Consider the following 26114-nt stretch of genomic DNA (forward strand, 5'->3'; position numbering starts at 1 on the left):
TTTCTTATTTCATTGAAGCAGATCACGGAACACTACTGACATTGTCTGAATGATTAAGGAACAAATACATGCTAGACAATACAACAAATGGTCAAAAGCAGAGGCTAACAGATATTTAGAGGAATTAACAAAATCAATAGCATCAAATGACATGTTATGGCTTCACAAATTGCAAAATCTATATAAAAAACTGCTTTTGGGAGGCAACATCATTCAGCTAAGGAGCTTGTAAAGCATAACATGCTTATTGAATATTTCTGTTGTGTGCTGGTGTGATCATGGAAAATAGACGATCCACTGACAAATACTTAAAAGTACATGAGCAATTTCTTTAAAGAAGAACAAAATTACAAAACAAGTAACACACCAAGCCAATTAAACGAAATGTGCTCTCTTTATTTAAACCAGGGGTCATCTGTCTTTAATTGCAGTTTATTCTACAACCATTCTTAAGGGAAATCTACATCTTAAATTAAAAAATAAGTCAGATGTAAACAGTACAAAATTTCTCCTAAAAATTGCAACGTCTGAATTCAAATGTTTCCATTTTATTTAAACATAAAGGTTTACTAGGGTAAAACAAAGTCTCAAAACGAACAAATGAAAAAAGAAACCAAAGAGTTGTATGGTACAGCAGAGTATTTCTCCTAAACCCTGCATCAATCAGAGCGCAGAGGTCATTTGTGCTGTTGGGAAGAGAGAATAAATTCAAAAAAAAAAAAATGCAGTCCAAAGCTCACAGCGTATCCTTCAAACTCCTTTTAAATTTTTTTGTTGTTTTTGTTATATAATCAAGTGATTGTCACAAAAGAGTCACAAATTAAGGAATTCCTGGCCAAATTTACACCAGAATATACTCCTCCTTTTCCCTGCCATAGTTTTAACGCCTGTAAGGATGAAACCCCTGAGCATTGTGGTTCTGACCGCGGGCAAATCCACCGGGTGCTGATGGTGGAGCCCCTGGGGGCGCTGGTGCTGAGGGTCCTCCATATGAGGGAGCTGGCTGATTTGGATCCGAGAAACTTGGGGCCTGGCCAAAACCACTCATGTCTTGCCCATAACCTATTGAATAGATAAAACGTAAGAGTTATGACTGTTTAAAGGCAAAAGAGCAAACAAACGTCACCAAACACTTCACAGAGAACTTAAGAAAAAGTTAACATTTCACAATTAGATCATCCTTGTACCAGCACAACAAATGCTCAACTGCTTTAGCACTATTCTCCTACTTTATAAACAAAATGTGAGCAAGGACTACATCCTACTTAAGCTACTCATCTTTGTTGAAGCAAGGCAGTTCAAAGTCTATGCAACACCTACCTGCTGCACTATATCCCTGCTCAGCCTGACCGTAAGTCTGAGAAGGACGCGTGGGTCCGTAGCCTGAAGGATCCTGAGGATAGTTACCCATGCCTATTAGGGAGATGAGGAAACCAGGATGACTACCCCAGTAAGCCTGAGCCTGCTTCAATCCATGGCATAGATGCATCAGGTCACCAGTGGCATATGGATGCAAAGAAATGCCAGTGAAATAGAAACACATTTTAAGCAAATGTTTGGTCAATTTGTTATTCTATATAGGTAAATTGTGGCAACAAACTAACGGTATATATAATTAAAACAATCTGCATCTAAATTAGCATTAGGGATTGAGCCTCATAGTCAAGTACCTTTAGTGAATGTAGTACAGCCTGTAGAAAAAGGTACTGAGTTGCAGTGTATTTGGGTTTAAGGAGATAAAACACATGCACCCCATGACAGTGATTAAATGAGCAGAGTATTATACTGAATTACATGCGTTGGTTCAGCTACTTCCAAATGAGCAATTTACAAAACTTAATATATTACCAGATCAAAATAAATTCCAATTTTCAAGGACTTCAGTCAGTCTTAATATTCAAGATTCTGGTATGGAACACTGCCACTGGAAATTTACAACAAATGCAGTGTAGCAGCCAATTGTAATTACAAAAAGAGCAGAAATTACAAAAAGAAAAGTCTTCATTGATTAACACTTCAAAGTTACAATTTTCATTTGAAAAGGCCTTGGTTCCAATTATCCAATTCCTGGAAATCTTTTGATCTAACTTTCTACCTTAAAGTATATTCTGACCAGAACAGTCTCCCTGCTTACATCAGACTGCACCTGAAACTGAAAGCAGGGAGATGCAATCAGCCAGCTATCACGAGGAAGCAGATGGACCCATCAAGATTCAGATTGAAAACAGTAGAAATTATCAGCTGGGTTAGGAATTACTAACATTGCAAGTTGTAGCAGATGGAAGGGATAGGGATTGGGTGGGGCAAGGGGAAGGGGGAGAAAAAGAAATCAAAAAACATGTCATTTGAAAAATTACAATCTGCTTGGATGTTAAAAAAAAAAGTTGAATAACTACTTACTGAATTAACTTGTATTTGCTAGTAACTTGAACAGTGAAGACTACATCTGCTGCTCTGGCCCTAACAGTAAATTTACATCCATGAACAATTATAAAATGCTAGAAAAGGATGATCTAATTCAACCCACCATTGTTTACCTCGATCTTCTGGTGTTCGCATACTCCTGCTGCGAATACAAGTAGGTACAAGGACCCTTGACTTCAGGAGTTATATTCACTGATGGGAGCTGAGTTCTTTTCTAATCCTACAGCACCTCCAAATCCTACACTACTTGTTACCTACCATACTGGTTGTACCCAGGGAATTCGGGCTGTCCAGCAGGTGGCTTGCTCATATCCTGAGGTGTCTGTGTTGCTGGTGGATAGCCTATCTGTCCTGCTCCTGGTGTGGCAGGGGGTGCTGGTATTCCAGGTGGGCCAAACTGGTCAGCTGGAGGTGCGCCAAATCCTCCATAGCCTGAATAGCAACAAGAATGAACTCAGGTCAGACTGACAGGTGAAAGATTAAAAAAAATATAGGGATGGATGGGTGTCACATCGTTTAAATATTTGTCACAAAAGGACAATAGTTTTAACGATCATGAACAAAAATAAAAGCAACCAGATATGCCCTAGAAAAAAATGTTTGTTAGGCACCTGCCATTCTGAAATGTATGTGTACATATATAATGCATGGATCTCACTGTGCTACACTGGACCCAGCTTTACTGCCTGTAAAATGACTAACAAGAATGTAGTCAGCCACAAACAAGTTCGACACTGCCATGTCCATGCTGCTCGCTTAAAAAAAATGAATAGGGACAAGTTATTTGGTCAATTAAACTGCAAGATTCATATGATCCAACAATAAAATGGAACAGCTAATAGCAAACATGGACTACTGCAGCTTCAGGACCAGCACAGAACAGCTCAGCTGATATGCTGCAAGAATCAGGGCAGACCAGCTTGGCTCTTTAAGGTCAGTAAGAGCAGCAATGCAGAATCCCTGCAAGACATTTTGATAGAGGATTTTTAACAAACAATATAAAGAATTGTACAATCTGGAAACATGAAGCAAGGCTTCTACAGGCTGCACTGTTGGACACAAACAGGCATGATACTAAAGATTAGGTCCAGAATTGTTTAATGACTTCATCCAATGAGATTTTAAAATGTTATGACCACCCCATCTTAATAGCACACACCAGATGAAAATTGCTAAATTTCAACAATTATTTTAAGTATTGAATAGGCTATTTAATTATCAAATCCATCCCTCCACCAAACCATAACACAAAATAACTAGCATATGTACTAAAATGAACCAATACCAGATATGCAATTAAATTGCAACTATTGTCATAATGCACATTCCTGGCATATATTGGGAAATCATATCTCATTAAAAGAAAGAGGAAATGCACATTTTTTCGAACATACTACAAATCCAAAACATACTGTTATAAACAATCCATACCATATTGTGGAGGTGCACCAAAACTCTGTCCAAATCCCTGAGGTGGTGCAAATCCTCCTGGAGGTGGTTGTGGCACTACATACGGATTAAAATGGGGCGGTTGTGGAGGGGCACCTCGTCCTCCTGGAGGAGGTGGTGGTCCATACCCACCTACAAAACACAAAAACAACCAATGATCTAATTATGCTGCTGTTTTCCCCTACGTAGAAGCTTGTACTGAAAATATTATTCATATTTACTTTATTGCAAAACAACCTACCCATTGGCTGACCAGGTGTCATCCACATACCTGAAAAATAAAAGAGCAATTAAAGCAAGCTAATGATCATTGATGTTACCCCAGAAAGACTTAAACTAAATGTCTAGTGGAACTGGAGAAAACCTGGCAATGCACAATATCCTATTAAATACATTTTCACAAGATGCCAATTACAGTTGGCCCTCCTTATCCGCGGATGCTCAAGTCTCTTATTTAACATGTATCAGTGCGGTGGTCTTTAGGACCCAGCGGAACCTGGGACTTTAATTAACATGGCTTCATGCGGTGGACATTAGGGCCTGGCAGCGCACTCTGAATGCACAGTGTTTCTGTTCACGAAAATAATCACGATTGAAAAGAGGTGAAACGCCATCAGTCATGGGAAAAGCGTCAGACTACAGTCGGTCAACGATCGGAACAATTTTAATGGAGCACGTGAAAGGCCCTGCCCCGATGAAAGCTACAATTATTACTAGGCAATGCAGTGGTTAAATTATTGAAATACATATGTTTCTTAAGTGTTTTATATGCATAGAAAGTTAAAATATGTACTATATACTAAGAAAAATGTTTGACTAACTGACGCTAAATAATACTGGATATACCTGTTCCGACTTCAAATCCGACTTAAAGACGGACTCAGGAATGGAACTCATTCATAACCCGGGGGACTGCCTGTACTTTTAAGTCATTTCTAGATTACTTATAATATCTAATACAACTGTAAATGCTATGTAAATAGTTGTTATACTGTATTGTTTAGGGAATAATGACAAGAAAAAAAGTCTGTACATGCTCAAACGAGTGTTGGAGAGAGAACTTCCGGGTTTTCCCAATCCGTGGTTGATTGAATCCACGGTTAAGGAGGGCCGACTGTATTTCGAAGTGCTGTCTCAGCTGAATCATAATATCCTGAAGCACAACAGCAACAGGACGCCGAGAACAGGTGAAGTTATTTTATGCCTTTTTTGACACCACGCTTATCTACATTAGATTAAGTGGGCAACACAAAAGGCAACCGAGTTCCTTTCTCTCATCTTGCTGCACATTATGTCAGAACTATGTATTTTAATGTCTAACACAGAGAGAACAAAGTCAAAGTAGCTCATTTTCAATGTCTACAGAGATTAATATGATAAACAAAAGGTTAATACAGCTGGACAAAATACCATAAGCAGCAAAGCAAGCAGTAGAATTAAGGGCCACATTTAATAAATTTACATGGTTACTGGCCTCAATCAATTTGGAAAATTTTAAGCAGGACCCCAGGATCCTCAAACTTTATTCAAGTGATACTCCATTAATGTGCGCACACAGGGCCTAATAGTAGGGCAATTCTTTGCAGAGATTCCAAGCAGATACTTGGCAACAAAGAACACTCATCAAACATTCAAAAAAATGTAAACCTGAATGGTACTAATTTGAACTGTCCACTAACCAAAAGCAAATTGCACCAGATTTCTAAAATCCGGACCCAAATCACATAAATGAACTGTAAAGGATAAAGTTTTGCACATGTATTATGGACATGTTAATTACATCAATTTAGTACAGCCCAGATTCAACTTGGAGATGATAAAAGAGATCAATGTATTGATTTCTTTAAGGGTACATTGTAGAGAGACTGTAATGTTTCAGTTAAGAACAAATTACCTCCATTCATTTTGCATATTCCAACAATCAATGAGTTAATTTTGAATCAAAGTAGTATTTCTTAGCAAACATAGCACTCCATACATAACATTATAGCTTTCAACAATAGCACCAATAATGTTGAATCATTTTACATCTCTCGTGACAGAAGCTGCCTAACCTATCAGTAACATTTTATAGTTTTAATGTGCTCAATATTGATGTGTGTGATCTTGCAATCCAGGCAAAAGCACAAATATTTGGCCAAAGTTAATATAAGGTCCACACACAAAATGCTGGAGGAACTCAGCAGGCCAGGCAGCAGCTATGGAAAAAAAGTACAGTCGACATTTTGGGAAGGGCTGCTGAGTTCCTCCAACATTTTGCGTGTTTCTTGGATTTCCAGCAACTGCAGATTTTCTCCTGTTTGTGATTTGATTAATACAAAGTTATTAGCTATAATCTGGTGTAGTGATAGGGCAGGAGAAAAACAAAAATTATCATAGACAACTATATGTTAAAATTATCTTCACAAAAAGAAACTCAGTCTACAGGTTAAAGTTGGTGACTAATGTGTATCATTCAGGTGTGAAGAAACAAATATATCGTGTTCCCTTATGAGCTGGGAATGCATTGTCAATTTTTGCTGAGCACTACTTTAATGAACACTGTGTCTATGAAAGTTATATCATGGATATATTCTCAGTGTTAATATGTACCTTGCTTACAGAAAACATGAAACATTTCAATGACACACCTTAAAAATTGCTACCAAAATACAAACAGCCCAACACTAACGATAACCCTCAAACATGGACTGATCAATAATAAATCTAGTACTATCATTAGAGTATGCAGCATTTTGACAAAACCAATTTAAAGTCTCTACCACTACTTGCATATTGAGTTGAACATTTAGCACATTTACCTTGTGGGCTAGTGTAACTCTGCTGCTGCCAGCTTTGTGAGGGCTGACCTCCCCAGCCATTAGCAGCATTTGGTAAGCTTCTGCCCCACTGTGGTGCTCCTGGCTGGCCAGGCCCTGGGCCTTTACTGTCACGAGGTTCTGCACGTTTCACCTCAACCTAATGAGGATAACAGAGGGAAGGATAAAACAGCTATTCCAATCAGTTTTCCAAAACCCTCTCCCTCAACACACCCGTGTCTATTAAACTTAACATTTACACTTAAATCTTATAACTTACAACTACATTTAAAATAGCTTAAATAGGCCAAAATATATATATGTGTATATATAGATATAGATAGAAAAATACATATTTATGTTTCTCAAGTATATATTACGATTTTTCATGAGTACTCATTACCAGATATCAAGTTTACTTTGAATTTTAAAATATCTAAATTTTGCAATTAGTCTCTTTAGAATTAACAGTCAATCAGAAGTCTGGTCTAATAGAAATTATTCTAACCACTGTCATTTTCATAGATGCAAATTACCTGAGAAACATAGTTTTTTTTAGATAGATGTGGCCTTACTTAAAAAAATGTTATTTAAACATCTAATGGAAGATAATGACTTACCTTCCCCAGGCTATGCATAAAGAATCTCAATTAATTACTTGAAACATAATGTCAGAAGGGAATGGATGAGCTAATCGAGTCTTAAATTACATCTTTAACAGAAAAAGGAAATACATGCAGATAAAAATGGACAGTTTGAGTAAATTAGAAGCAAATCTTCATACTGTGTTTGAATAAATTACACACCATCACCACTAAGCTAACAATACCTGAGATCTCAACTCAAGAACAGGTGTCACTTTTCAAAATATACAAACCAACTTCAGATGCAAATGTCAAAATAACCCTTACTATAAAATAAACTTTCAAGTTCTGATTATGGCGGCAGTAATGCCCACAACTCAAAGCAGTACAATCAAATTAACTATCCTTTTCATTGTTTGTGGTGGAAATGAAATAGCTTTACTTAAAAAAAATGGGACTACAAAAAATAATTAGTTGGCTATTGCTCCAACTAGCTTAGGTATTCAGTTGCCAACAGATTGCCAATACTGATGATGTCAGACAGTACTTTTGGGCCATAAGGTCTAATTAGACTTTCAATCTAGGGTTTGATGAAGTGGATTAACAGTCTAAACTACACAAATATGATGCACAAGAGGAATTTTTACAATATTATATTGCTTTCAAATGTAAGATATTTCTATCAGCTTTATTTTTAATTTATACTATGATATTCTTTACACAATGTCAAAAAATGCAAAGGTAGGATTTAACCACCAAAAGCATAAATCAATTCATAAGCAATTGACATAGTGTTGTACTTTGCTATTGCAACAGACAGTAAAACTCTGATAGTCCAGCATGCCTGGGACTTGGGTAATGCTCAGTTGGTAGGTTTTCTAGACTACTGGATATCATATTTTCCAACAAACTTTTAATTTATTTTTAAACTTCATTAAGTTCAGGGGAGTGCAGGAAATATGTGATGTGCCAGATATCAAACCACCTGAATTTCAGAATCATTAGAGTGGATTATCGGAGTTTTATTGTAACGTGATATCACCATAGTGTGACCTTCTTGTAATAACACTACTTTCGGTTCCATTATTGGGAAGAGCAAGATTCTTAGAGAAAGGCACATTAAAGTATTGTATTTCTAGTATAAAGAAAACAGGAAACAAATAATGGAAGCATCACAAAGAAAATCTTCTCTTGGCGTGTTTTAGAAATGGGATAGTAGGAAACAGGAATGGAAAAGGACTGCTGGACAACATTTCAAAGTTACATGCACAATATAGATTTCCTACAGTGCTCTGGGCAAAAGCCTGAACTCTAATCTGCCTTAATTGTTGGCAAACATCAATCATTCAAAAGTTACTCCAAAATCAAAGCCTGCACATTTAATTTCAATGTCTAAACAATCTCACGGAAAAGAATAGAAACAAATTCTCATCAGTACAATTGTTAAGCATTTTCTGATTTACAAGTCGCTCTTTTTATGACAAAAAAATCTTCATCAGAAATTGATCTGAAATCTGCAGCATGGTGATAATGCCCTTTCCATCTTGGCCAGTAGTCAAGACAGATGCAAAGTACACCTCTGCCTCACTGTTTCAGGTTCAGCTTCGATCTATTACTATTATATCAACAAACCATTCACTATGTTCAGTACCAATCCGAATTTGTGCCCAACAGGGAGTTAATTTGGTGCAGCCATTATTCTCTGCAATGGCCATTATTGTAGCAAGTATACTTTTTTCCATTATGGCGCAAGTTCAACACAACCATTATCAATATCATCCAAGTCGTAACAAAACAATTGCAGACCAATAAAAAACTAAAAAAAAATCAGAAAAAAAATCAAGTAAATTTGACTTTTACATTAACATTTTTCTTGAAACAATGTAAATTTACCTCTGAACAAAACCTAAATATATTCAGACAGCTGTGTCTGAATATGGGTGTATTTAAAATGAAAATTGATAAGTTTCCTGATTGGTCTGAGCACAAAAGGTCATGGTGAGAAGGCAGTTGTATGGGGTTGAGTGGGATCCAGGATCAGCCAAGAAGGAATGGCGGAGCTGACTCAAAAGGCTGAATGGCCTAATTCTGCTTCTATACCTTATTGTCTTATTCATGCCAGGATAAATCTTACACAGTATGATTTATCAAGTTAGGACTAGGGATGAGCAAGCTGAATTTAAACATGACAGGAAATACCCAAGGATTACAAGTTGATGGACAAACCATCAAACTGGGTCATTACAATGCTGTTAAATGACACCGGGAGACAGAATATTAATGCATACCTGAAATTTCAATAAACCTCATAGGCTAAATAAAGCTGCAGCACTGGCTTGCCATTGCAGTCTGCAGTAGAAATATTTAATGCTCAATACTGTATCACAAGTTAAATGATCAAATTTAAAATAACTTTCTTTTGCCCAAAGCACTGATATATACATACATTACACACTTAATAACCCATTTATAATAATTTAATATATATTAAATTAGCTTTACGTGACCTGCATTACACAGGACATAAAAATCAAGAGGATTGGCACCCAACATTTGCTAATTGAACACAAGTACCATCCCTCTACCAGCCCAGATACAACTTAAGTTTGCTTCTTCCTTATACACAAAATTAAACATTTTTATGCTGTCTTACAACACAGTATGAAGATCAAGCAAATGAGGCCACTTAACTGTTTTTTTTACATTAAGTTATTATTCACTAAAATATACAGCAAGTGACCTCAGACAAAACAAAATAAAATTAACAACCAGTCCTTCAGCATGTCAAGATATGACTCAACAGATCACTGATGGGTTTATTTCAGCTTATTAAAACCAGTCACAAATTACATCCTTAAAAACATATCTGAAGGAATGGTTTCTTAAACGGAGACTTAAATGATTAATACAGATTTCACCGGTCTTATGAATAGCTAACTACAATAAAAGTAATTATAACTAACGTGCAAGCAGCTAATAAATTCTGCTTAAGTGCATGCAGGCTCATCATTCTAAGAATGGCCATGATTGATTTAAGCACTATAGATTGTTTTGAAAACCGATTTTATAAATATATAAAATCATTAAAGTGTAAAAGCATGAAATATAACGTATTTACTGCTTCTTCAGCAGCAAATAGTACTAAATTCTGGTTCCCACTAAGTCGTTAAATTACCTTTTAACAGGATTCTCTTCAATGTATAGACCACACACAATAACCCCAGTGAAATCTCCAGTCACCTAAGCCTCGGTTCATTCTAAGGGTAAAATAAAACTACAACTACACACTTTTTTGCCCATGATGTCGTGATAATGCATGTTGACAGCCTGGTCCACTGATTGCTCGTCCTCGAAAGTAATAAATCCAAAACCTATCCAACGACGAAGAGTGAATCAAGGTAGCAGGGTGTAGTGACACAAAACAGGATGATGCACAGTATTAGGGCGGGGATATATTTAAAGGATATCCCAGGGTTTCAGATAATTGGAAGCCCCTTCTGTTGAATCACTGACAGGAAGACATTCCAGCCAGTCAGTAATTCAGTTATAAATAAAATACAGCAATTGACCCCAATGACAGCTATTTTTGTATCACAAGTTTCCAACCATTTTACAGCACATTTTAGAGAAATTTATCTTCAAATTTGGAAGTTTTAAGGTAAAATAAACTGACACAGGGTTATGAGTGTTGGCTAGTTCCACTAATTCAACTGAGTTCATTATTTCAAATATTGACCAAAGTTAAAAAAAGAAACAGACATGTGCAATGATACCCCAAGTCTAGAATCAGAAATTTTAAATAAAAATCATTTTATGCAGAGCGTGACACATTAAGTAAATACTATTGAATTTTGGGAAGCGAGAATGCATGGAGTGTAATTAACAATGTACAAGTTATTTTACATTGCTACATTACTTGTCAAAGGAAAGATGGTTTACATACACAATTAAGTTTAATTTCAGGATAATTTCCATGAGGCAATGGGAAACATACTTGACATAATATGAAGAGATGAAAAAGACTATCTCTTCACATAGCTCCTAGGTGCTTCATTAAAAGTAAATTAAAAGCACCTTCTTGGGGAAGGTGATGTTTTAGAACAATTCTAAAGGATACTGCAAATAATCAATGCAATAAGTCAGCCAAAATATACAGTGTAGAACTTCTAACATACATAATTGTGTTATAAAAGTATTAAACAGTGAAGCAAGATTATGTGAACTGCTCATCTTTGAAAGATTGCAATAGTTGGATGTTGACAAAAATGAATCCAGAATTTATATTAAAAACACTAAATAATTAATGTTCCTCAAAACCTGTAACTTTGTTTAACTTTCTTCACAAATAATTATACTCTGCAGCCAGCCAAGGCAACTACAAAAGGCAAGAGAGCATAGGGAAGCAAAGAATTTGAAGCAAGCACCTGCCTTGAGCATATTTTTAAGTGGGTGTGTTGAATTAACAGTCCAATGCATTGTTGTTTTATATCTGCCCCTATTAATTACAAAAGATTTGTCTATTTAGTTATCATTATGGCATGGAGGGCATTGCTACATCACTGAAATACAATGGGAAGAAAGGGAAAAGCAGTGACAGATTTTTGAACTGAAAGAACTAAAATGGTTAGAATACAAAAAAAAAGATAAAATTTCAATTAATTTCTAAAATAAAACTGGTGAAATACCAACACAATTCAGACCAGCCAATCTTATCTGAAACCCTGTTTTTTTCCTCTTGGTAGGCATATTGCTTTGCAGCTAGTGCTGACAGCAGCAACATAATGCTATAGCTTTATAAACCAAACTAAAATATAGATATGTATATTTATATATATACACTATAGGAAGTACCCTCGAAGCTTATCCAACATTGTTGGTCAGCCCAGAGAAGTTTTAGTTCAAAACATTTGATACACAAAGATACAGGCCAAAATGGTTTTGCAGCAGGAAATTCTGCTGTCAGCAACAAGAGCAAATGACAAACGTCTTGCAGTTTCCAGACAGACATATCCCATCCCTCCTGTGTGTAGAACTGGCCTGTACCTGTGTGATACAACTTATCACAAACCTAGAGAGGAAAATCTAAAGAGATAGGTTAATTACAGCAAAACAACAGATACATTTCTTAACATTACAGCACTTAGTTTTAACTAAATAAAACTTACATATGTAAATTATACTTAAACTGAATAGCAGTGGCAAAAAAAATCAAGACTAATTAACTTAAGATATATTAATAGGTATATTTTTCTGAAAATATCCAAATACAGTAATTCAGATGACAAACTATCACATAAAAATGCACATATTGAACTTGTTAAAAACTGACTGCCAGCAAAAAAATCTTCCACAGCAATAATTAATAGTTGACAATTATAAACACGATTTGTCAATGAAAATATATTTGGATAAAATTAACCTTGGAGGACTCAACTATAATTTAGGAAAATAAACTTCGATTAAAATCCAGAAGCAAAAAAAGCATGTTCAAGTTCCAAATGAAAACGATGCTCAAAAGCTCAGTTACTTTAGCAAAGATGTACGTTTCAGTTTGGTTTTCACATACAGATTCTTCATGAAAGGTTCTCATAAATGTCAAATGGACGATTGGGAATTTATAATTCAATGGATTACACTGAAAGCAACCTCACTCTCATACGTAACATTTCAAAGAATTTACAACTTTTGATCTGATTTCAATCTACTCATCTGATTAATCCACATTTGGCTAACTCCAGAACTAACCAACTTCCTGGAATTCAGGCAATTTAACCAACTTTCTTTAGAAGTATCATTTCAATGAAAACAAGAATACTACACCTGTGTACACAATACACTTACCACACAGCTGAATGTAATTCCCAGCAATATTTGCAAAGTGATAATGTTAAACTTCTACATATAATACTACACATAAAGACCAAACTTCCAGTATGCCGCCTAAATGTAGGAATTCATCTCATGACTGATCACATCCCTTTCAAGTACATACCAAAATTGTGAACAGTCAACCCTACTGCATATATTACAAGGTATTTTACAAACTTGCAGAAATTGGTTAAATATACGGATTTAATCTGGTCTTTTTCAGGACTATTAAGATCTTCACTCAGTCTAGTGTAATTTCTCCCCCAAGTCATTTTTGATACTAACATAGATAATCATATTTCTTTTCAACATGCATGCTTAGAAACCTATTATAAATAAATTCTAATTGAGTGATAAGTTACAGTAATTGAGTGGCAAAAGGAAAATCACCAGTTACACTGTCAATTCTGCAACAGTAACTGAAACAGAACTACTGCATTGCAGACGGTATAATACAATACCTTCTGTAAGCTTGCATGTTGCAGATTAGGACAAGATCATGCATTAAGTTCATTACTCTAACACAAGTTAATTGTCTATTCGAAATTGTCCATTTAACAACATGGCTGAGGACTAGCAGCACTTGCATAGTGAAATCATATCAAATACTAAATAATAAACTGGGATTAAAGTTCACTTGCTCTAAAATACTCAACTCACAGACCACGCTTTGCCCAATAATGAAATTGCTCTGACCAAACACTCTTCCCTCAAAACCTTTAAAGTATGCCACAGGTCATATGACATAGGAGGAAAATATGGACATCTGCCCATTCCAGTCTGCTCCTATATACTGGCTCATGTATTATTCTTCTCAACCCCATTCTTCTGCCCTCTCCCTGTAACCTTTGACACCCTTACTAATCAAGATTCTATCAACCTCTGCAACTTCAACACATCCAATGACTTGGCCTCCACAACTGTCTATGGTGATTAATTCCATATATTCACCACCCTCTGGCTGAATACTTAATCTCTGTTCTAAAAGGCTATTGATGGTCTCTACTCTGAGACAATGCCTTCTGGTCCTAGACTCCCCACTGAAGAAAATATCTTCTCCACATCCACTTTATCTAGGCCTTTCTACCTTTAATAAGTTTCAATGAGATCACCTCCTCATTCTTCTAAACAGGTCAGAACCATCAAATGCTCTTTGCAAGTTAACCCTTTCATTCCTGAAATGCCAGCTCATCTCAAGTGCTATGAACACCAGATGACACTCCAATAAAGAGTGAATTGGTCCTGACTGCAAGATACCAAAAGGGCAAAGTGTCTTAAGTAAATTTTTTACTTTCACCTCATGAATAAAGAAAGCACTTTTAAAGTACATAATGAAGGCAAACACGGTAGCAAATTTGCAAAAGGCAAGCTTCAACAATCACAATTGGGATTTTAATTTTTTTTAATCCTGTTGGTTGAAGGACAAGTATTAGCCAGGGCAAACTCACTTGTTCTAACATTTCCTTATATCCACTATAGGGACAGACAGGCTCTCAGTTTCATATTTCCCCAAGCAGTCCTTCAGTACTGTACTGAAGTGAAGCTTGAAGTTTTGAGTTTGCTACAAAGGCATAAACTTCTGACTCAGGTGAGAGTGCCAGAGTAAAAGTGCAACAGCACTAAAGGGAACATCACAGAAAACTCCTGTGTAACATGAAACATTTTAACATTACTGTTTCCCCCCACTTTTGTGTGCAATCCAAGTTAGTAGTTTAGAGACTGTTTGCACTGACCGCTTGCCCAAAACGGTTCAATTACTTGCTGCTACAGGTTTCATTACAAAATAAATTTAAACTCTACTCTTAATCAAGAACACCATTCTACTTAAGTATATCACCTTTTATTGAAAGCCCAACAGGCTTTCAGAGGCACATTAAATCTATAATACGCAGACTTTACTAAATTTGGTTATTCCATTGCATTGGTTAAATGCAAGGTTGAATGATGACGATTACCTGTGGATCTTTTTTTGTTATGTTGGGCAGAGGTCAAATATTAGGCAGGAGAGTGGGAAATGGCACACTGGCATTCTATCAAAGAAATTAGTTAACAATAACCCTAAATCAAATTACACGCTTTGCTCTAGGAAAGTAACTTACAATATGTAATCTTCCTTGTTCCTAAAGTTAGTATATATCTAAGGCCCTTTTGACGGATTAAAATTAACTGTTGGTCTCAATGGCTTTTTATTAATAAATATTGGGAGCCACATACATTTTTTGAGAACCCAAAGTGAAAAGTACTGTATGGATTACAAGAAGCAGTTTGTCATCTGAATATTAGAAAAAATAATTAAGACAATAACAAAATGGATCAGCCTTTACCTCGGGGCCTCTGCTTCTCAGCATCATAGATCATTACTACTTCGGAGACCTAAATGAAAAAACATCAATATATCAAAACCAGAAAGGAGGTAGACACAACCAAACGTTTGGGGGAGGGAGGAGAGAAGAGGAACTGCAGTTGTGAAGCTTGATTAATTTATGTTTCATCCTGCTGTGTTCCTCAATCGATATAGATTAAACAAGGGCAAAGATATAATTTTGTCCCTTAAATTCATCACTCAAAATGCTGAAAGTGCAGATGCTGGAATCTGAAACAAAAAACAAATTGCTGGTGGAACTCAATGGGTCAAACTGCATCTTCAAGGCAGAGGGATAGTCCCTACATTAGGACAGAGACTGAAGTGGAGAGATATGCAGTATAAAGAAGCAGGGGCGCGGTTCCACAGATACCGCCTGTCCTGCTGAATTTCTTTTTTAAAAGCTATAGACAGGAACAGCAATATCAGTGATAATGTATTTCAAATATACACCGGATGTATTCTTAAACTGAACAATATGTCAAAAATAAGCACATTTACTTGGCAAAAATAAATTACAGAAACACCAGCAAGTGACTTTGAAGAGTTACAACTCAACACATTCAAGTTTACTCTAAGAGTGATGCAGAAAATTCTGTGTGTTATTTATAAAATTCTTACAATAAACTGTAGAAGAGACTTGGAGCAGGCTGCAATGGAGAACTGAAAAGTGTTCACAACCATCATATTGTATTTTTGAAGTTAAACCTGGTACAAACATAATACACATACCCTAAAAATCAGATTTGGAAAAATATCATGATTTATATATTTAGAGAATGTCTCATAGTAAAATGGAAGTTATGTGTTATTATTTCAGTAGCATATTTATATAATTGCTTACATTCAAAGCTACATCATGAAGTACCAATCTTGTAATATGTTAATATAGACAAGTAAGCGATCAAAACACTGAGCACCACAAGTACCATGCCCCCCTGTCAAACTCCCAACTACATTTTAAGCTGACACAAAGAGAATCATTTATACTTGGTTGCTATATTTACATATGAAGTTGTATTTTCAATCTGAAAGATTCAGCAGATTCAAATTAGTTTAAAAAATGGCTTTACTTGTTAAAAAGCCGCTATGCAAAATTTTTTTTGCATCACTGCAGTGCATACATCCAATGTTGAAGGCAGGCTCAACAATGATTCAAAAAGGAAGTTTGTTTTCTACAAATTCAGGAAAAAATGCTAACATGACAAATTACTCACCACTCCAAATCTTTTGAAGTAATCCCTGAGCTCTGTCTCACTGCAATTGTGAGGAATTCCTCCAACAAATACCTTCTTTGATTTATTGCTGCTCTGGTTTTGTGAACCTTTCTGCAAAGATTATAAAATATTACCAGATCACAATATGAATGCGATGTAAAAATAGCAAATACAAATTAAAACACCCAGCATGTGAAGTCTCACTTGTAAACTAAAAATACTAATTCATGGCCATTGTCACTTGTCTTTTGCTGATATTTTGTCCTCAAACTTTGAAATTGGGTCGGAAGTTCTCTTAATCAGGCCAAAACTTAAAACATTCTAAAAATGTTAAAAATACTTTTCCCTTCATACCATTACACATTGCAATCAGAATGATCCAAAATTTCTCAAACTGACTAAAACAAATGTTTTCATTCTGTGCCATAAAAAGCTACAAAACCAACAAACTGCATTAGTAAATATCATTTAAAACCGGTTCTACACTTCAAACTTTTCACTTATCCTGCACTCGGAAGAAGTTTGGGAATTAGGATCAATCACCACAGAACTGATTTAACATCTGCTCTCAGAACAAAAACTTAACTAGTGAACAAATTCGACAGGTCAGAATTATTTTAAGTCAGTAAAAACAAGTAATTTCACAGCAAAACCTCAACATGGAAAACATTCCCTGTCAAACAAACACTTACCCATGCAGCACCTTCTTTTGCTTTTGGTTTTTCTTGCTGCATGGAACGAGGTGTACATGGCTTTGGATCAATCTGGAAGAATAAAACATTGCAAGTCAAAAGAGTTAAATACACTATTTTCAAGTAAATAATAGGGAATGAATGAGGGCTGACACACAAGTTTTTGCAAACAATTTTAAAGAAAATTGCAAATATTAGTAAGGTTACATAAACAAATTTTATACATGTATCTTAGCCCATAAACATCGACAAATGAAATAAAACATGCACATTAGTGACATGTCATATTTGATATAATGATTCCTTCTCATGACTAGTAAGAATTTTTGTAATTATGCAAAGACAAATTTAAATACCAATTTCACAATAAATAAAACTAAATAGTGCATAGTGCACCCACCATACAAATATAAAGAACTCTGTAAATTTTAAAAACCCGATTTAAAACTTTGTTAAAGATTCATTAAAACTTTTACTAAAATTGTTTCATAGTCCATGTTACCCAATTGAGCAGTCACAACAGATCCATTATCATGGCTCTACCAAAACACAATAGCAGCCAATGGCTAACTTCACTGATAATCAATGAAACCATCTTTATGATAGGACAGAAATTCAAAAATAAGAAAAATGCAAGGAGTAAGCCATTTATTCCTGCTCCATCATTTACCAAGTTTATGGCTGATCTTTACCTCAGGTCCGCTTTTCTGCATTGTTTCACATTACTGAATTGCCCAATATACAAGCATTAAATTTCAAGAGAAGACAGAATAACTTAAAAAGTAATTGCAAAAGAAATACAAAATGTAACAAATTTTGGAAAGATATCAATATCTAGGAAATAGTTATAGTTTTACAAAATTACATTAACACTTAACCATAAAAATTTCATATTCAACCAAATAGTTTGTAAATTCAACTCACTGTTCTTCCATCAAGATTATGAGGTCTACTGGCTAGTACTGTACCCACACAGTTTGGATCCTTGAACTTTACGAAACCAAAACCTCGAGATTGATTTGTCATTTTATCCTTCATTATGACACAATCGACCACCTCTCCATATTGGGAAAAATAATCTCGGAGGGTCTCTGTTAAAAATATAAAGAGTTAACACTTATTTTCTTTATTTTAACCAGCATGGACAAGGAAGTCTTTCCTAATGTGCAATTCTATCCACACAACTATAAGAAGTGATTAGCTGTATTCAAGACATTGAGTCTTGAATGTTCAAAACTTGTGATCTCCAATGACAAGAACATAAACAGAACCTCATGAACAGACAAGTACTGCTGAAAAAGGGAAGATCGATTTATGGGGCAATATGCAAGGAGTGCATTTGAAAAAAGACCAGCAATGTTTGCATATTGTGTTTTACTTGCATGTAATGTGGAATCTTTACTAAAAGGAAGCACCTTCACAAGACTCCAAGGTAATTAATAAGACATTGCTTCAAGACTTTTTAAAAATCTCCACATACCAGGCTTTAACATTTAACTTTGGCTGCATCAACTCCAATCAAATAACAAGCACTCTTTAAGTTATATAAGTCCCCATTCTAACTACCACACTCCAAAAAAATTGACAACAAATGGCATTGTCTAGATTCAATCAACAAGTTATAGATACCGGTAATAGAACCATTAACAAAGACTTTTTAGATAAAATAAAGCTTGGGAGGATGACCTAAATTGTCAGATTTCTGATGATAGATGGAATAGAATTCTTAAACGGGTTAATAAATCATCTTTCTGTGCTCGTCATTCTCTTCTACAATTTAAAGTGGTTCATAGAGCTTACATTTCTAAACAGAAGTTGTCCAGTTTTTATCCGAATGTTTCTCCACTTTGTAATAAATGCAATTCTGCAGATGCCTCTTTAATTCATACGTTTTGGTTTTGCCCTAAAATTAAAAAGTGTTGGCGGGAAATATTCCGTACCTTCTTGCGACATTTTAGGGTCCAATTTGACCCAAATCCCCTTACTGCCTTGTTTGGTATTATTGCAGATGAAGATATAACTTTAAATACTTCTAACCTACATGTTTTAGTTTTTACCTCTCTTTTAGCAAGGAGAGCAATCTTGCTTAAATGGAAGGAGTCTACCCCTCCTAAACATCTTCAATGGCTACATGATATTATGTTTTATTTAAATTTAGAAAAGATCCGCTGCTCAGTCTTAAATTCGAAACAATATTTCCTAAATTACTCTTCCAATTTATAAAGTTTAACAGTGCACAGACTTTTATGTATATATTTTTATCTTCTCTTCTTAAGCGCATGTTTTCTTTTCTAATTTATCCATTATCATCCATCAGCTTTTTCTTTGGTAGTTGGTACGGGGTTGACTTTCTAAAAAAAACATACGGCAATGTGGGTATTTCACCTTTCTTTTAGAAGGCAGAAATAATTACATGCATCATGTATCCAGAAGGAAGTTTCCCTCTTTTGTTAGGTAACAGCAACTTCACTTCAATGCATAGGAATCAACGCCATGACTTGCACCATACAAAACTTACCCTGTGTGGTATTCCAGTCAAGACCACCCACAAACAGCTTCCTGAAATAAAATAAACACCAGCATTAGCATTTTCCTGAAAAGAAATCCTACCCAAAACCAAGTCATCCAATGGGATCCAGAACAGGAATGTAGCAACATTGAAATGAAAGGCATGACCAAGATAAAAGATTTGCAAAATTAAAATACTATCACAATATCAATGTTCACACTTTACTATTAATTTCTCTAATTTACTGGGTTTAGCAATTGCAACCCTGAAGCAAACTGCTGAATCTAATGATACTGCGACTGTTCTTCCACAAGTTTCCTTAATGTCATAGCTCCAGATTTAAAACACAATGTTTGGTTCACAAATCCAAGAATTACATGTTTAATGAGATTCTTAAGCAAATTACATCCCCAAATTCAAAGTGTAACAAAACTTAAGACAATAAAACACAAAATAATCCAAAACCTAACTGTTCCACATAGAAATGATGAACATCCTTTAATTTGCTATGTAGTGAAATTATCCATTATGCAACTACTAAGGCACTCAAATTTAAATAGCATGATTAACAATAAGCAGAGGGACCAATCCTGTTGTTAGAAGGAAAATACATGCCGCTGTTTGAAGAGATTTTGGAAAATCCCCTCAAGTTACAACAAACAATCCATTTAAAAATCACCCATAAATATAAACATAAAAGTTAACCTTCACACAATCCACAGCAATCTCTGGCTAGATACATTAGATTTGACTAACTTGCAACATGACCTGACTGCACATTACAAATCCCCAAGATTAGTTAAAATACCAAATAGATATTGATGAGCAATATTACCACCCAAAGACACAATATGTACAACTTCATACACAATATCTTTAGCTATATTATTCCCTTGTTATCAAATATAAATAAAATGAACATTTATTTACATTTAAAAATTCAACTCCAACAAGGCAGTAGAACCTACGTGGACAGGACTATAACCTGAACTTGTAATTAGAAAGAAAAATAAACACAAGATAACTATGATCAAATGTGCAAATATACAGAATCTTCAAACAATAGTCAAATTAATCCATAGCACCACTCCTATCCTCATCTCACCACAATCTATTATGCCTTTACATGTAGGCACAATTTAGTGTTCCACATGTTCATTACTTTGTAGAATAACCAGAAACAAAATGAAGCCACAAATTCTACAAAAATAAAATCTAGCAAATGTACACAATCCCACACATCAGCATTTCAGTAAACTGCATCTGCTTCCACAGAGCTTTTGGAAATAAACTCATCCTAAGTTACTTTTCATAGACACAAAATTAGGTTACTAATGCATGATATCATCTTCACTCCAACAATGAATGGCATTGTCTACACAACAATGGCATTGCCTATAGAAGTCATTTTAAATCGCCAATTTTAACCACCACTGGACACCAACTCTCTCCAAGCTAAATGGGCCATAACTTAATTTAAGGTAGCTCAGGTAATCACAGAAAAACCATTGATGGGAAGAAAATTATTATTTCCAGAAAGTTTATTTTAAAAAGATCACCAAAAGAATGATAATTTGGTAGTCACAGTGGCTATTGTACCTCCATGGGTTCTTATACCAGGTTTGCAGATGAAACAGCAAATAAATGTATCTAAAATCTAAACCAACATCCAGTGTGTGTACCATCCATGTAGTAAGAATTTGCAATGGACACGGAATTGGTACAGTGTAAAAACTTAGATCACTCTAGTCTGCACTATAACAGGAAGTACATAAAACATTCTTTTTGAGTCTTATGAGCCGGTACCTGCCCAGAGTACTTGCTTTAAGGCAGAACTGCTGAATTGAAATGTGCACAGATAGGCATGAGATCCGTGGATTTTAAATTATGGAAGCCAGAGGATGATAGTGGATGGAAGAGTATTGTGCCTGTAGATTAATGAACATCGTGGATCTGTTTTGGGACCCATCCCCCCGCGGCTCTTTGTGATTTCATAAACGACTTGGGTAAGGAAGTGGGGGGGGGGGGGAAGGGGATTAGTAAATTTGAAAATTGCCAGAAAGGTCGAGCTTGAAGGCAAAATAATGGTTAATGGTTAAGGATTCTTAGCAGTGTGGAGGAACAGAGGACTCCTGGAGTTCCAGTTGGTGGAATGGCAGTTTGGGGAGTATCAGAGCGTCAGTTATTTTTGAAAGGAATCGTTACTTTCTTTCGGGTTAGTCTTCAGAGTGCTAGTTATTTCCAGGGAGTGGGGAGGCGATGGGTCTTCCCGTGTGAGAAGGAGGAAACGGGATGGTTATTCGTGAGCGGGGTTCGGCTTTTTTTTTCAGGTGATAGACTATGGGTTTGATGAAAAGAACCTGAATTAGCAAGGACGCTGAATTTAATTCTCCTTCACCCCCCCCCCCCCCCCGCCGGACTTTGACCTTCTACCGTCGCCATTTCCTTTCCCTCTTCCACCGCCGTCTTCCAAGGACCGCACCGCACGGCCCGGGGATGAGGGGATGAGGGGTTGAGGGTTGGGGTGAGGCCAGTCCCAACGTGGCGCGCCCGCGCTCCCAGTGCCCGTTTCCTCCAATCTGAACCGAAAGTCGCGGCAACAAAACCGCCCCCCCCCCGCCTTCCCTCCATCTCCAAACGCGAGCGAAGGCTCGGCGGCCTAGTCCCCGGCCTTACCCGATTTCGTCGCCGCCCTGGTTGTTCATGGCGGTGGGGGTGGTGGGCGGTGAGGTACCCAGGTTTGGCGGCGTGGGAGCGGCTGGCGGGTCTTGGCGTTGGTCACCCGTTTTTCCTGGCGTCCCTCCGGTCGCTAGAAGCGGCTGGAGGTCACTCGATAGACAAGACTGGCGGCTCAGCTTGGCCCGACTGCTGGCGCGTGCGCTGCTCCGACAGAGGGGAAAGCCAACCGCCGCTGGAACTGCGCAACAACCGCAGCGCTACGGGGCTTCCCGCACTCAACGTCAGCGTTGCCCGGCAACCGGCATCCGGGGCCTACCAAGTGGCGCGATTCCGCAGGCCGCTGACGCCTGCTGGGAACTGTAGTCTCGGGGTCTATTCCTCCGCAACGTGGTCACTGATGGGGAGCCCAGGGAGTGGGGGCGGGCAGTTAGAGGACAGTCAATGCTAGGGAGCCCAGAGGGGAAGGGGGGGGGGGTAGTTAGAGGACAGTCATTGGTAGGGAGCCCAGGAGGGGGAGGGGAAGGGGGGGTAGTTAGAGGACAGTCATTGCTAGGGAGCCCAGGAGGGGAGGGGAGGGGGGTTAGTTAGAGGACAGTCATTGCTAGGGAGCCCAGGAGGGGAGGGGAGGGGAGGGGAAGGGGGGGGGTAGTTAGAGGACAGTCATTGGTAGGGAGCCCAGGAGGGGAAGGGGGGGGGGGGTAGTTAGAGGACAGTCATTGCTAGGGAGCCCAGGAGGGGAGGGGGGGTAGTTAGAGGACAGTCATTGCTAGGGAGCCCAGGAGGGGAGGGGAGGGGAAGGGGGGGGGGTAGTTAGAGGACAGTCATTGCTAGGGAGCCCAGGAGGGGAGGGGAGGGGGGGGTAGTTAGAGGACAGTCATTGGTAGGGAGTCCAGTTACGTGGCTGTTCGGTGGAAAGGAGTCACCAAACAGGGAGACCTGGGTAGGAGTGAGTTACAAGCTGGCTGGATGATGAGCAGCCCTGGCTGGTGGGGTGGGGTGCAGACTTGAGCAGGATGGATGGTGGGGAATGAGTCACCAAGCAGGGAGCCCTGGGTGAGTGTTGGAGGGGGAGGGAGTCACCAGCAGGGCATCTTGGCTGGGTGGGGGAGTGGGTCATCAGCAGGGCTGACGGTGGGGAGAGAGTTGCTAAGTAGGGAGTCCTAGATAGGTAGTGAGGAGTCTGTCACACACTTAGGGGTGAAAAGGGTGAGAGCACCTTAGAGCAAATCGTGGTTAGGAGGTCGGCAGGGAGCTGTTGAGGATGAGAGGTTACACTCAGTATAACATATATTCCTGGGTTGGTGGGAAGGAACCGATGGTGGTAACACGGTCTGTCAACAATAGCAACACTTGGGTTGTGGGAGGGGGTCAAGGAAAGCCTTATCAGAGCGAAGGAGTCAGTGGCAAGAACTCCTGGGCCCGTGAAGGGGAGACAATGAGAGTATCTGAAGGGAGAATAACGGGAACTGGAGGGGAAGAAGGAAACAAAAAGGAATACTGAGATGGATGGACGAAGGGCAGCAACCACGGTAATGACTAGAAGAGGTATTGATGCTGAAATGTTGTGGGAGTGCTAATCAATAATAAGGAAACAAGAAAGAACTTAAAAAATTAGTAGGATGACTAAAATGAACCACAAAATTGGCTAGTAGGATTATAGAGATTCCCAAAGTACTTTATTAGTATATTAGCTAAAGGATAGTCCTGCAGAGAATAGATTCACCATGGGCAAAGGATGGAATTTGTATGTGGAGCCAGAAAAGTAAGAGACAGGATTTATCTGTGTTTGGGAAAGCAAAGACATTAGAGATAATAGACAATAGGTGCAGAAGTAGACCATTCAGCCCCTCAAGTCTGCACCTCCATTCTGAGATCATAGCTGATCATTCACTATCAATACCCAGTCCCTGCCTTGACCCCATATCCCTTGATTCCCCTATCCATCAGATATCTATCTAGCTCCTTCTTGAAAGCATCCAGAGAATTGGCCTCCACCGTCTTCCGAGGCAGTGCATTCCACACCTCCACAACTCTCTGGGAGAAGAAGTTCTTCCTCAACTCTGTTTTAAATAACTGACCTCTTATTCTCAATCCATGCCCTCTGGTACTGGACTCTCCCAACATCTGGAACATATTTCCTGCCTCAATCCTATCAAATCCTTTAATTATCTTAAACGTTTCAATCAAATCCCCTCTCAATCTCCTCAATTCCAGTGTGTACAAGCCCAATCTCTCCAATCTCTCTGCGTAAGACAGCCCTGCTATCCCAGGAATCAACCTAGTGAATCTACGCTGCACGTCCTCAATTGCCAGAATGTCCTTCCTTAAACCTGGAGACCAAAACTGTACACAATATTCCAGGTGTGGTCTCACCAGGGCCCTATAGAAATGCAAAAGGACATCCTTGCTCTTGTACTCAATTCCCCTTGTAATAAAGGCCAACATTCCATTTGCCCTCTTCACTGCCTGTTGCACTTGCTCATTCACCTTCATTGACTGATGAACTAGGACTCCTAGGTCTCTTTGCATTTCTCCCTTACCTAACTCTACACCGTTCAGACAATACTCTGCCTTCTTGTTCCTGCTTCCAAAGTGGATAACTTCACATTTATTCACATTGAATGACATCTGCCAAGTATCTGCCCACTCACCCAACCCATCCAAGTCTCCCTGTATTCTCCTAATGTCCTCTTCGCATGTCACACTGCCACCCAGTTTAGTATCGTCAGCAAACTTGCTGATATAGTTTTCAATGCCCTCATCGAAATCATTGACATAAATAGTAAAGAGCTGTGGTCCCAATACAGAGCCCTGTGGTACCCCACTAGTCACCTCCAGCCAGTCCGAGAAACACCCATTCACTGCTACCCTTTGCTTTCTATCTGCCAACCAGTTTTCTATCCATGTTGAAACCCTGCCCCCAATGCCATGAGCTCTGATGTTACTCACCAATCTCCTACGTGGCACCTTATCGAATGCCTTCTGAAAATCTAGGTACACAACATCCACTGGCTTACCCTCGTCTAACATCCTGTTACACCCTCAAAAAACTCCAACAGATTAGTCAAGCATGATTAGTCAGCATGACTTTATGCAGGGGCATTTGATCCTGACTCACTAATTTGATTGAGTGTTTTGAGACAATAATGATAGATGAAGACGGTGCATGTTGTCTACATGGACTTTAGTTAAACATTTGACAAGTTCCTCATGGTAGACTCGTACAAAACCGCTCCTTGAAGATGTCCTGGATACTGAGGGAGGTTAGTGTCCATGATGGAGCTGCCTGAATTCACAACTTCCTGCAGTTTACTTCGAACCTGTGCAGTAGCACCCAACCCCCCCCCCCCCACCCCAGCACACCAAATGGTGATGCAGCCAATTAGAATGCTCTCCACAGTACCTCTACAGAAATTTGCAAGTGTCTTGGTGACATATCTCCTCAAACTCGTAATGAAGTATAGCTGCTGTTGTGCCTTCTTTATAGATGCATTGATATATTGAGCCCAGGATAGATCCTCAGAGATGTTGA

General features: G+C 38.0%; 1 protein-coding gene and 1 non-coding gene across 6 annotated transcripts; both read right to left on the bottom strand.

The window, feature by feature from the left end:
* Positions 1-375: 375 nt before the first annotated feature.
* dazap1 (DAZ associated protein 1) lies at positions 376-22859 on the bottom strand. Of its 5 annotated transcripts, XM_059991214.1 has the most exons (13): positions 22580-22858; positions 19913-19953; positions 18319-18485; positions 17395-17466; positions 16703-16813; positions 15448-15496; positions 10544-10626; positions 6675-6831; positions 4115-4144; positions 3856-4005; positions 2683-2856; positions 1321-1413; positions 376-1062 (listed from the first exon to the last, which is right to left on the bottom strand). In XM_059991214.1, the coding sequence occupies exons 1-13, from the start codon at positions 22606-22608 to the stop codon at positions 881-883; spliced, it is 1338 nt and encodes a 445-aa protein (XP_059847197.1). In that variant the 5' UTR covers positions 22609-22858; the 3' UTR covers positions 376-880. The 5 variants fall into 5 exon arrangements, with proteins under 5 accessions (XP_059847197.1, XP_059847199.1, XP_059847198.1 ...); XM_059991216.1 differs by lacking the exon at positions 2683-2856; XM_059991215.1 differs by lacking the exon at positions 1321-1413 and having other exon boundaries at positions 22580-22857.
* Positions 5001-5131, bottom strand: LOC132406599 (small nucleolar RNA SNORA13). Its single transcript, XR_009516204.1, has one exon. It is a non-coding gene; the product is annotated as a small nucleolar RNA SNORA13 (small nucleolar RNA).
* Positions 22860-26114: the final 3255 nt, after the last annotated feature.

Source organism: Hypanus sabinus, chromosome 16 (genome assembly GCF_030144855.1).
Source record: "Hypanus sabinus isolate sHypSab1 chromosome 16, sHypSab1.hap1, whole genome shotgun sequence".
Taxonomy (NCBI): Eukaryota; Metazoa; Chordata; class Chondrichthyes; order Myliobatiformes; family Dasyatidae; genus Hypanus; species Hypanus sabinus.

Coding starts and splice junctions, on each gene's coding strand:
- dazap1 (XM_059991214.1), bottom strand. CDS start 22,608: ATGAACAACCAGGGCGGCGACGAAATCGG. Junction 18,486..19,912: donor TGACTGGAATACCACACAGG/GTAAGTTTTGTA, acceptor TATTTTTAACAG/AGACCCTCCGAGATTATTTT. Junction 1,414..2,682: donor CCCTGGGTACAACCAGTATG/GTAGGTAACAAG, acceptor TCTCCCTAATAG/GCATGGGTAACTATCCTCAG.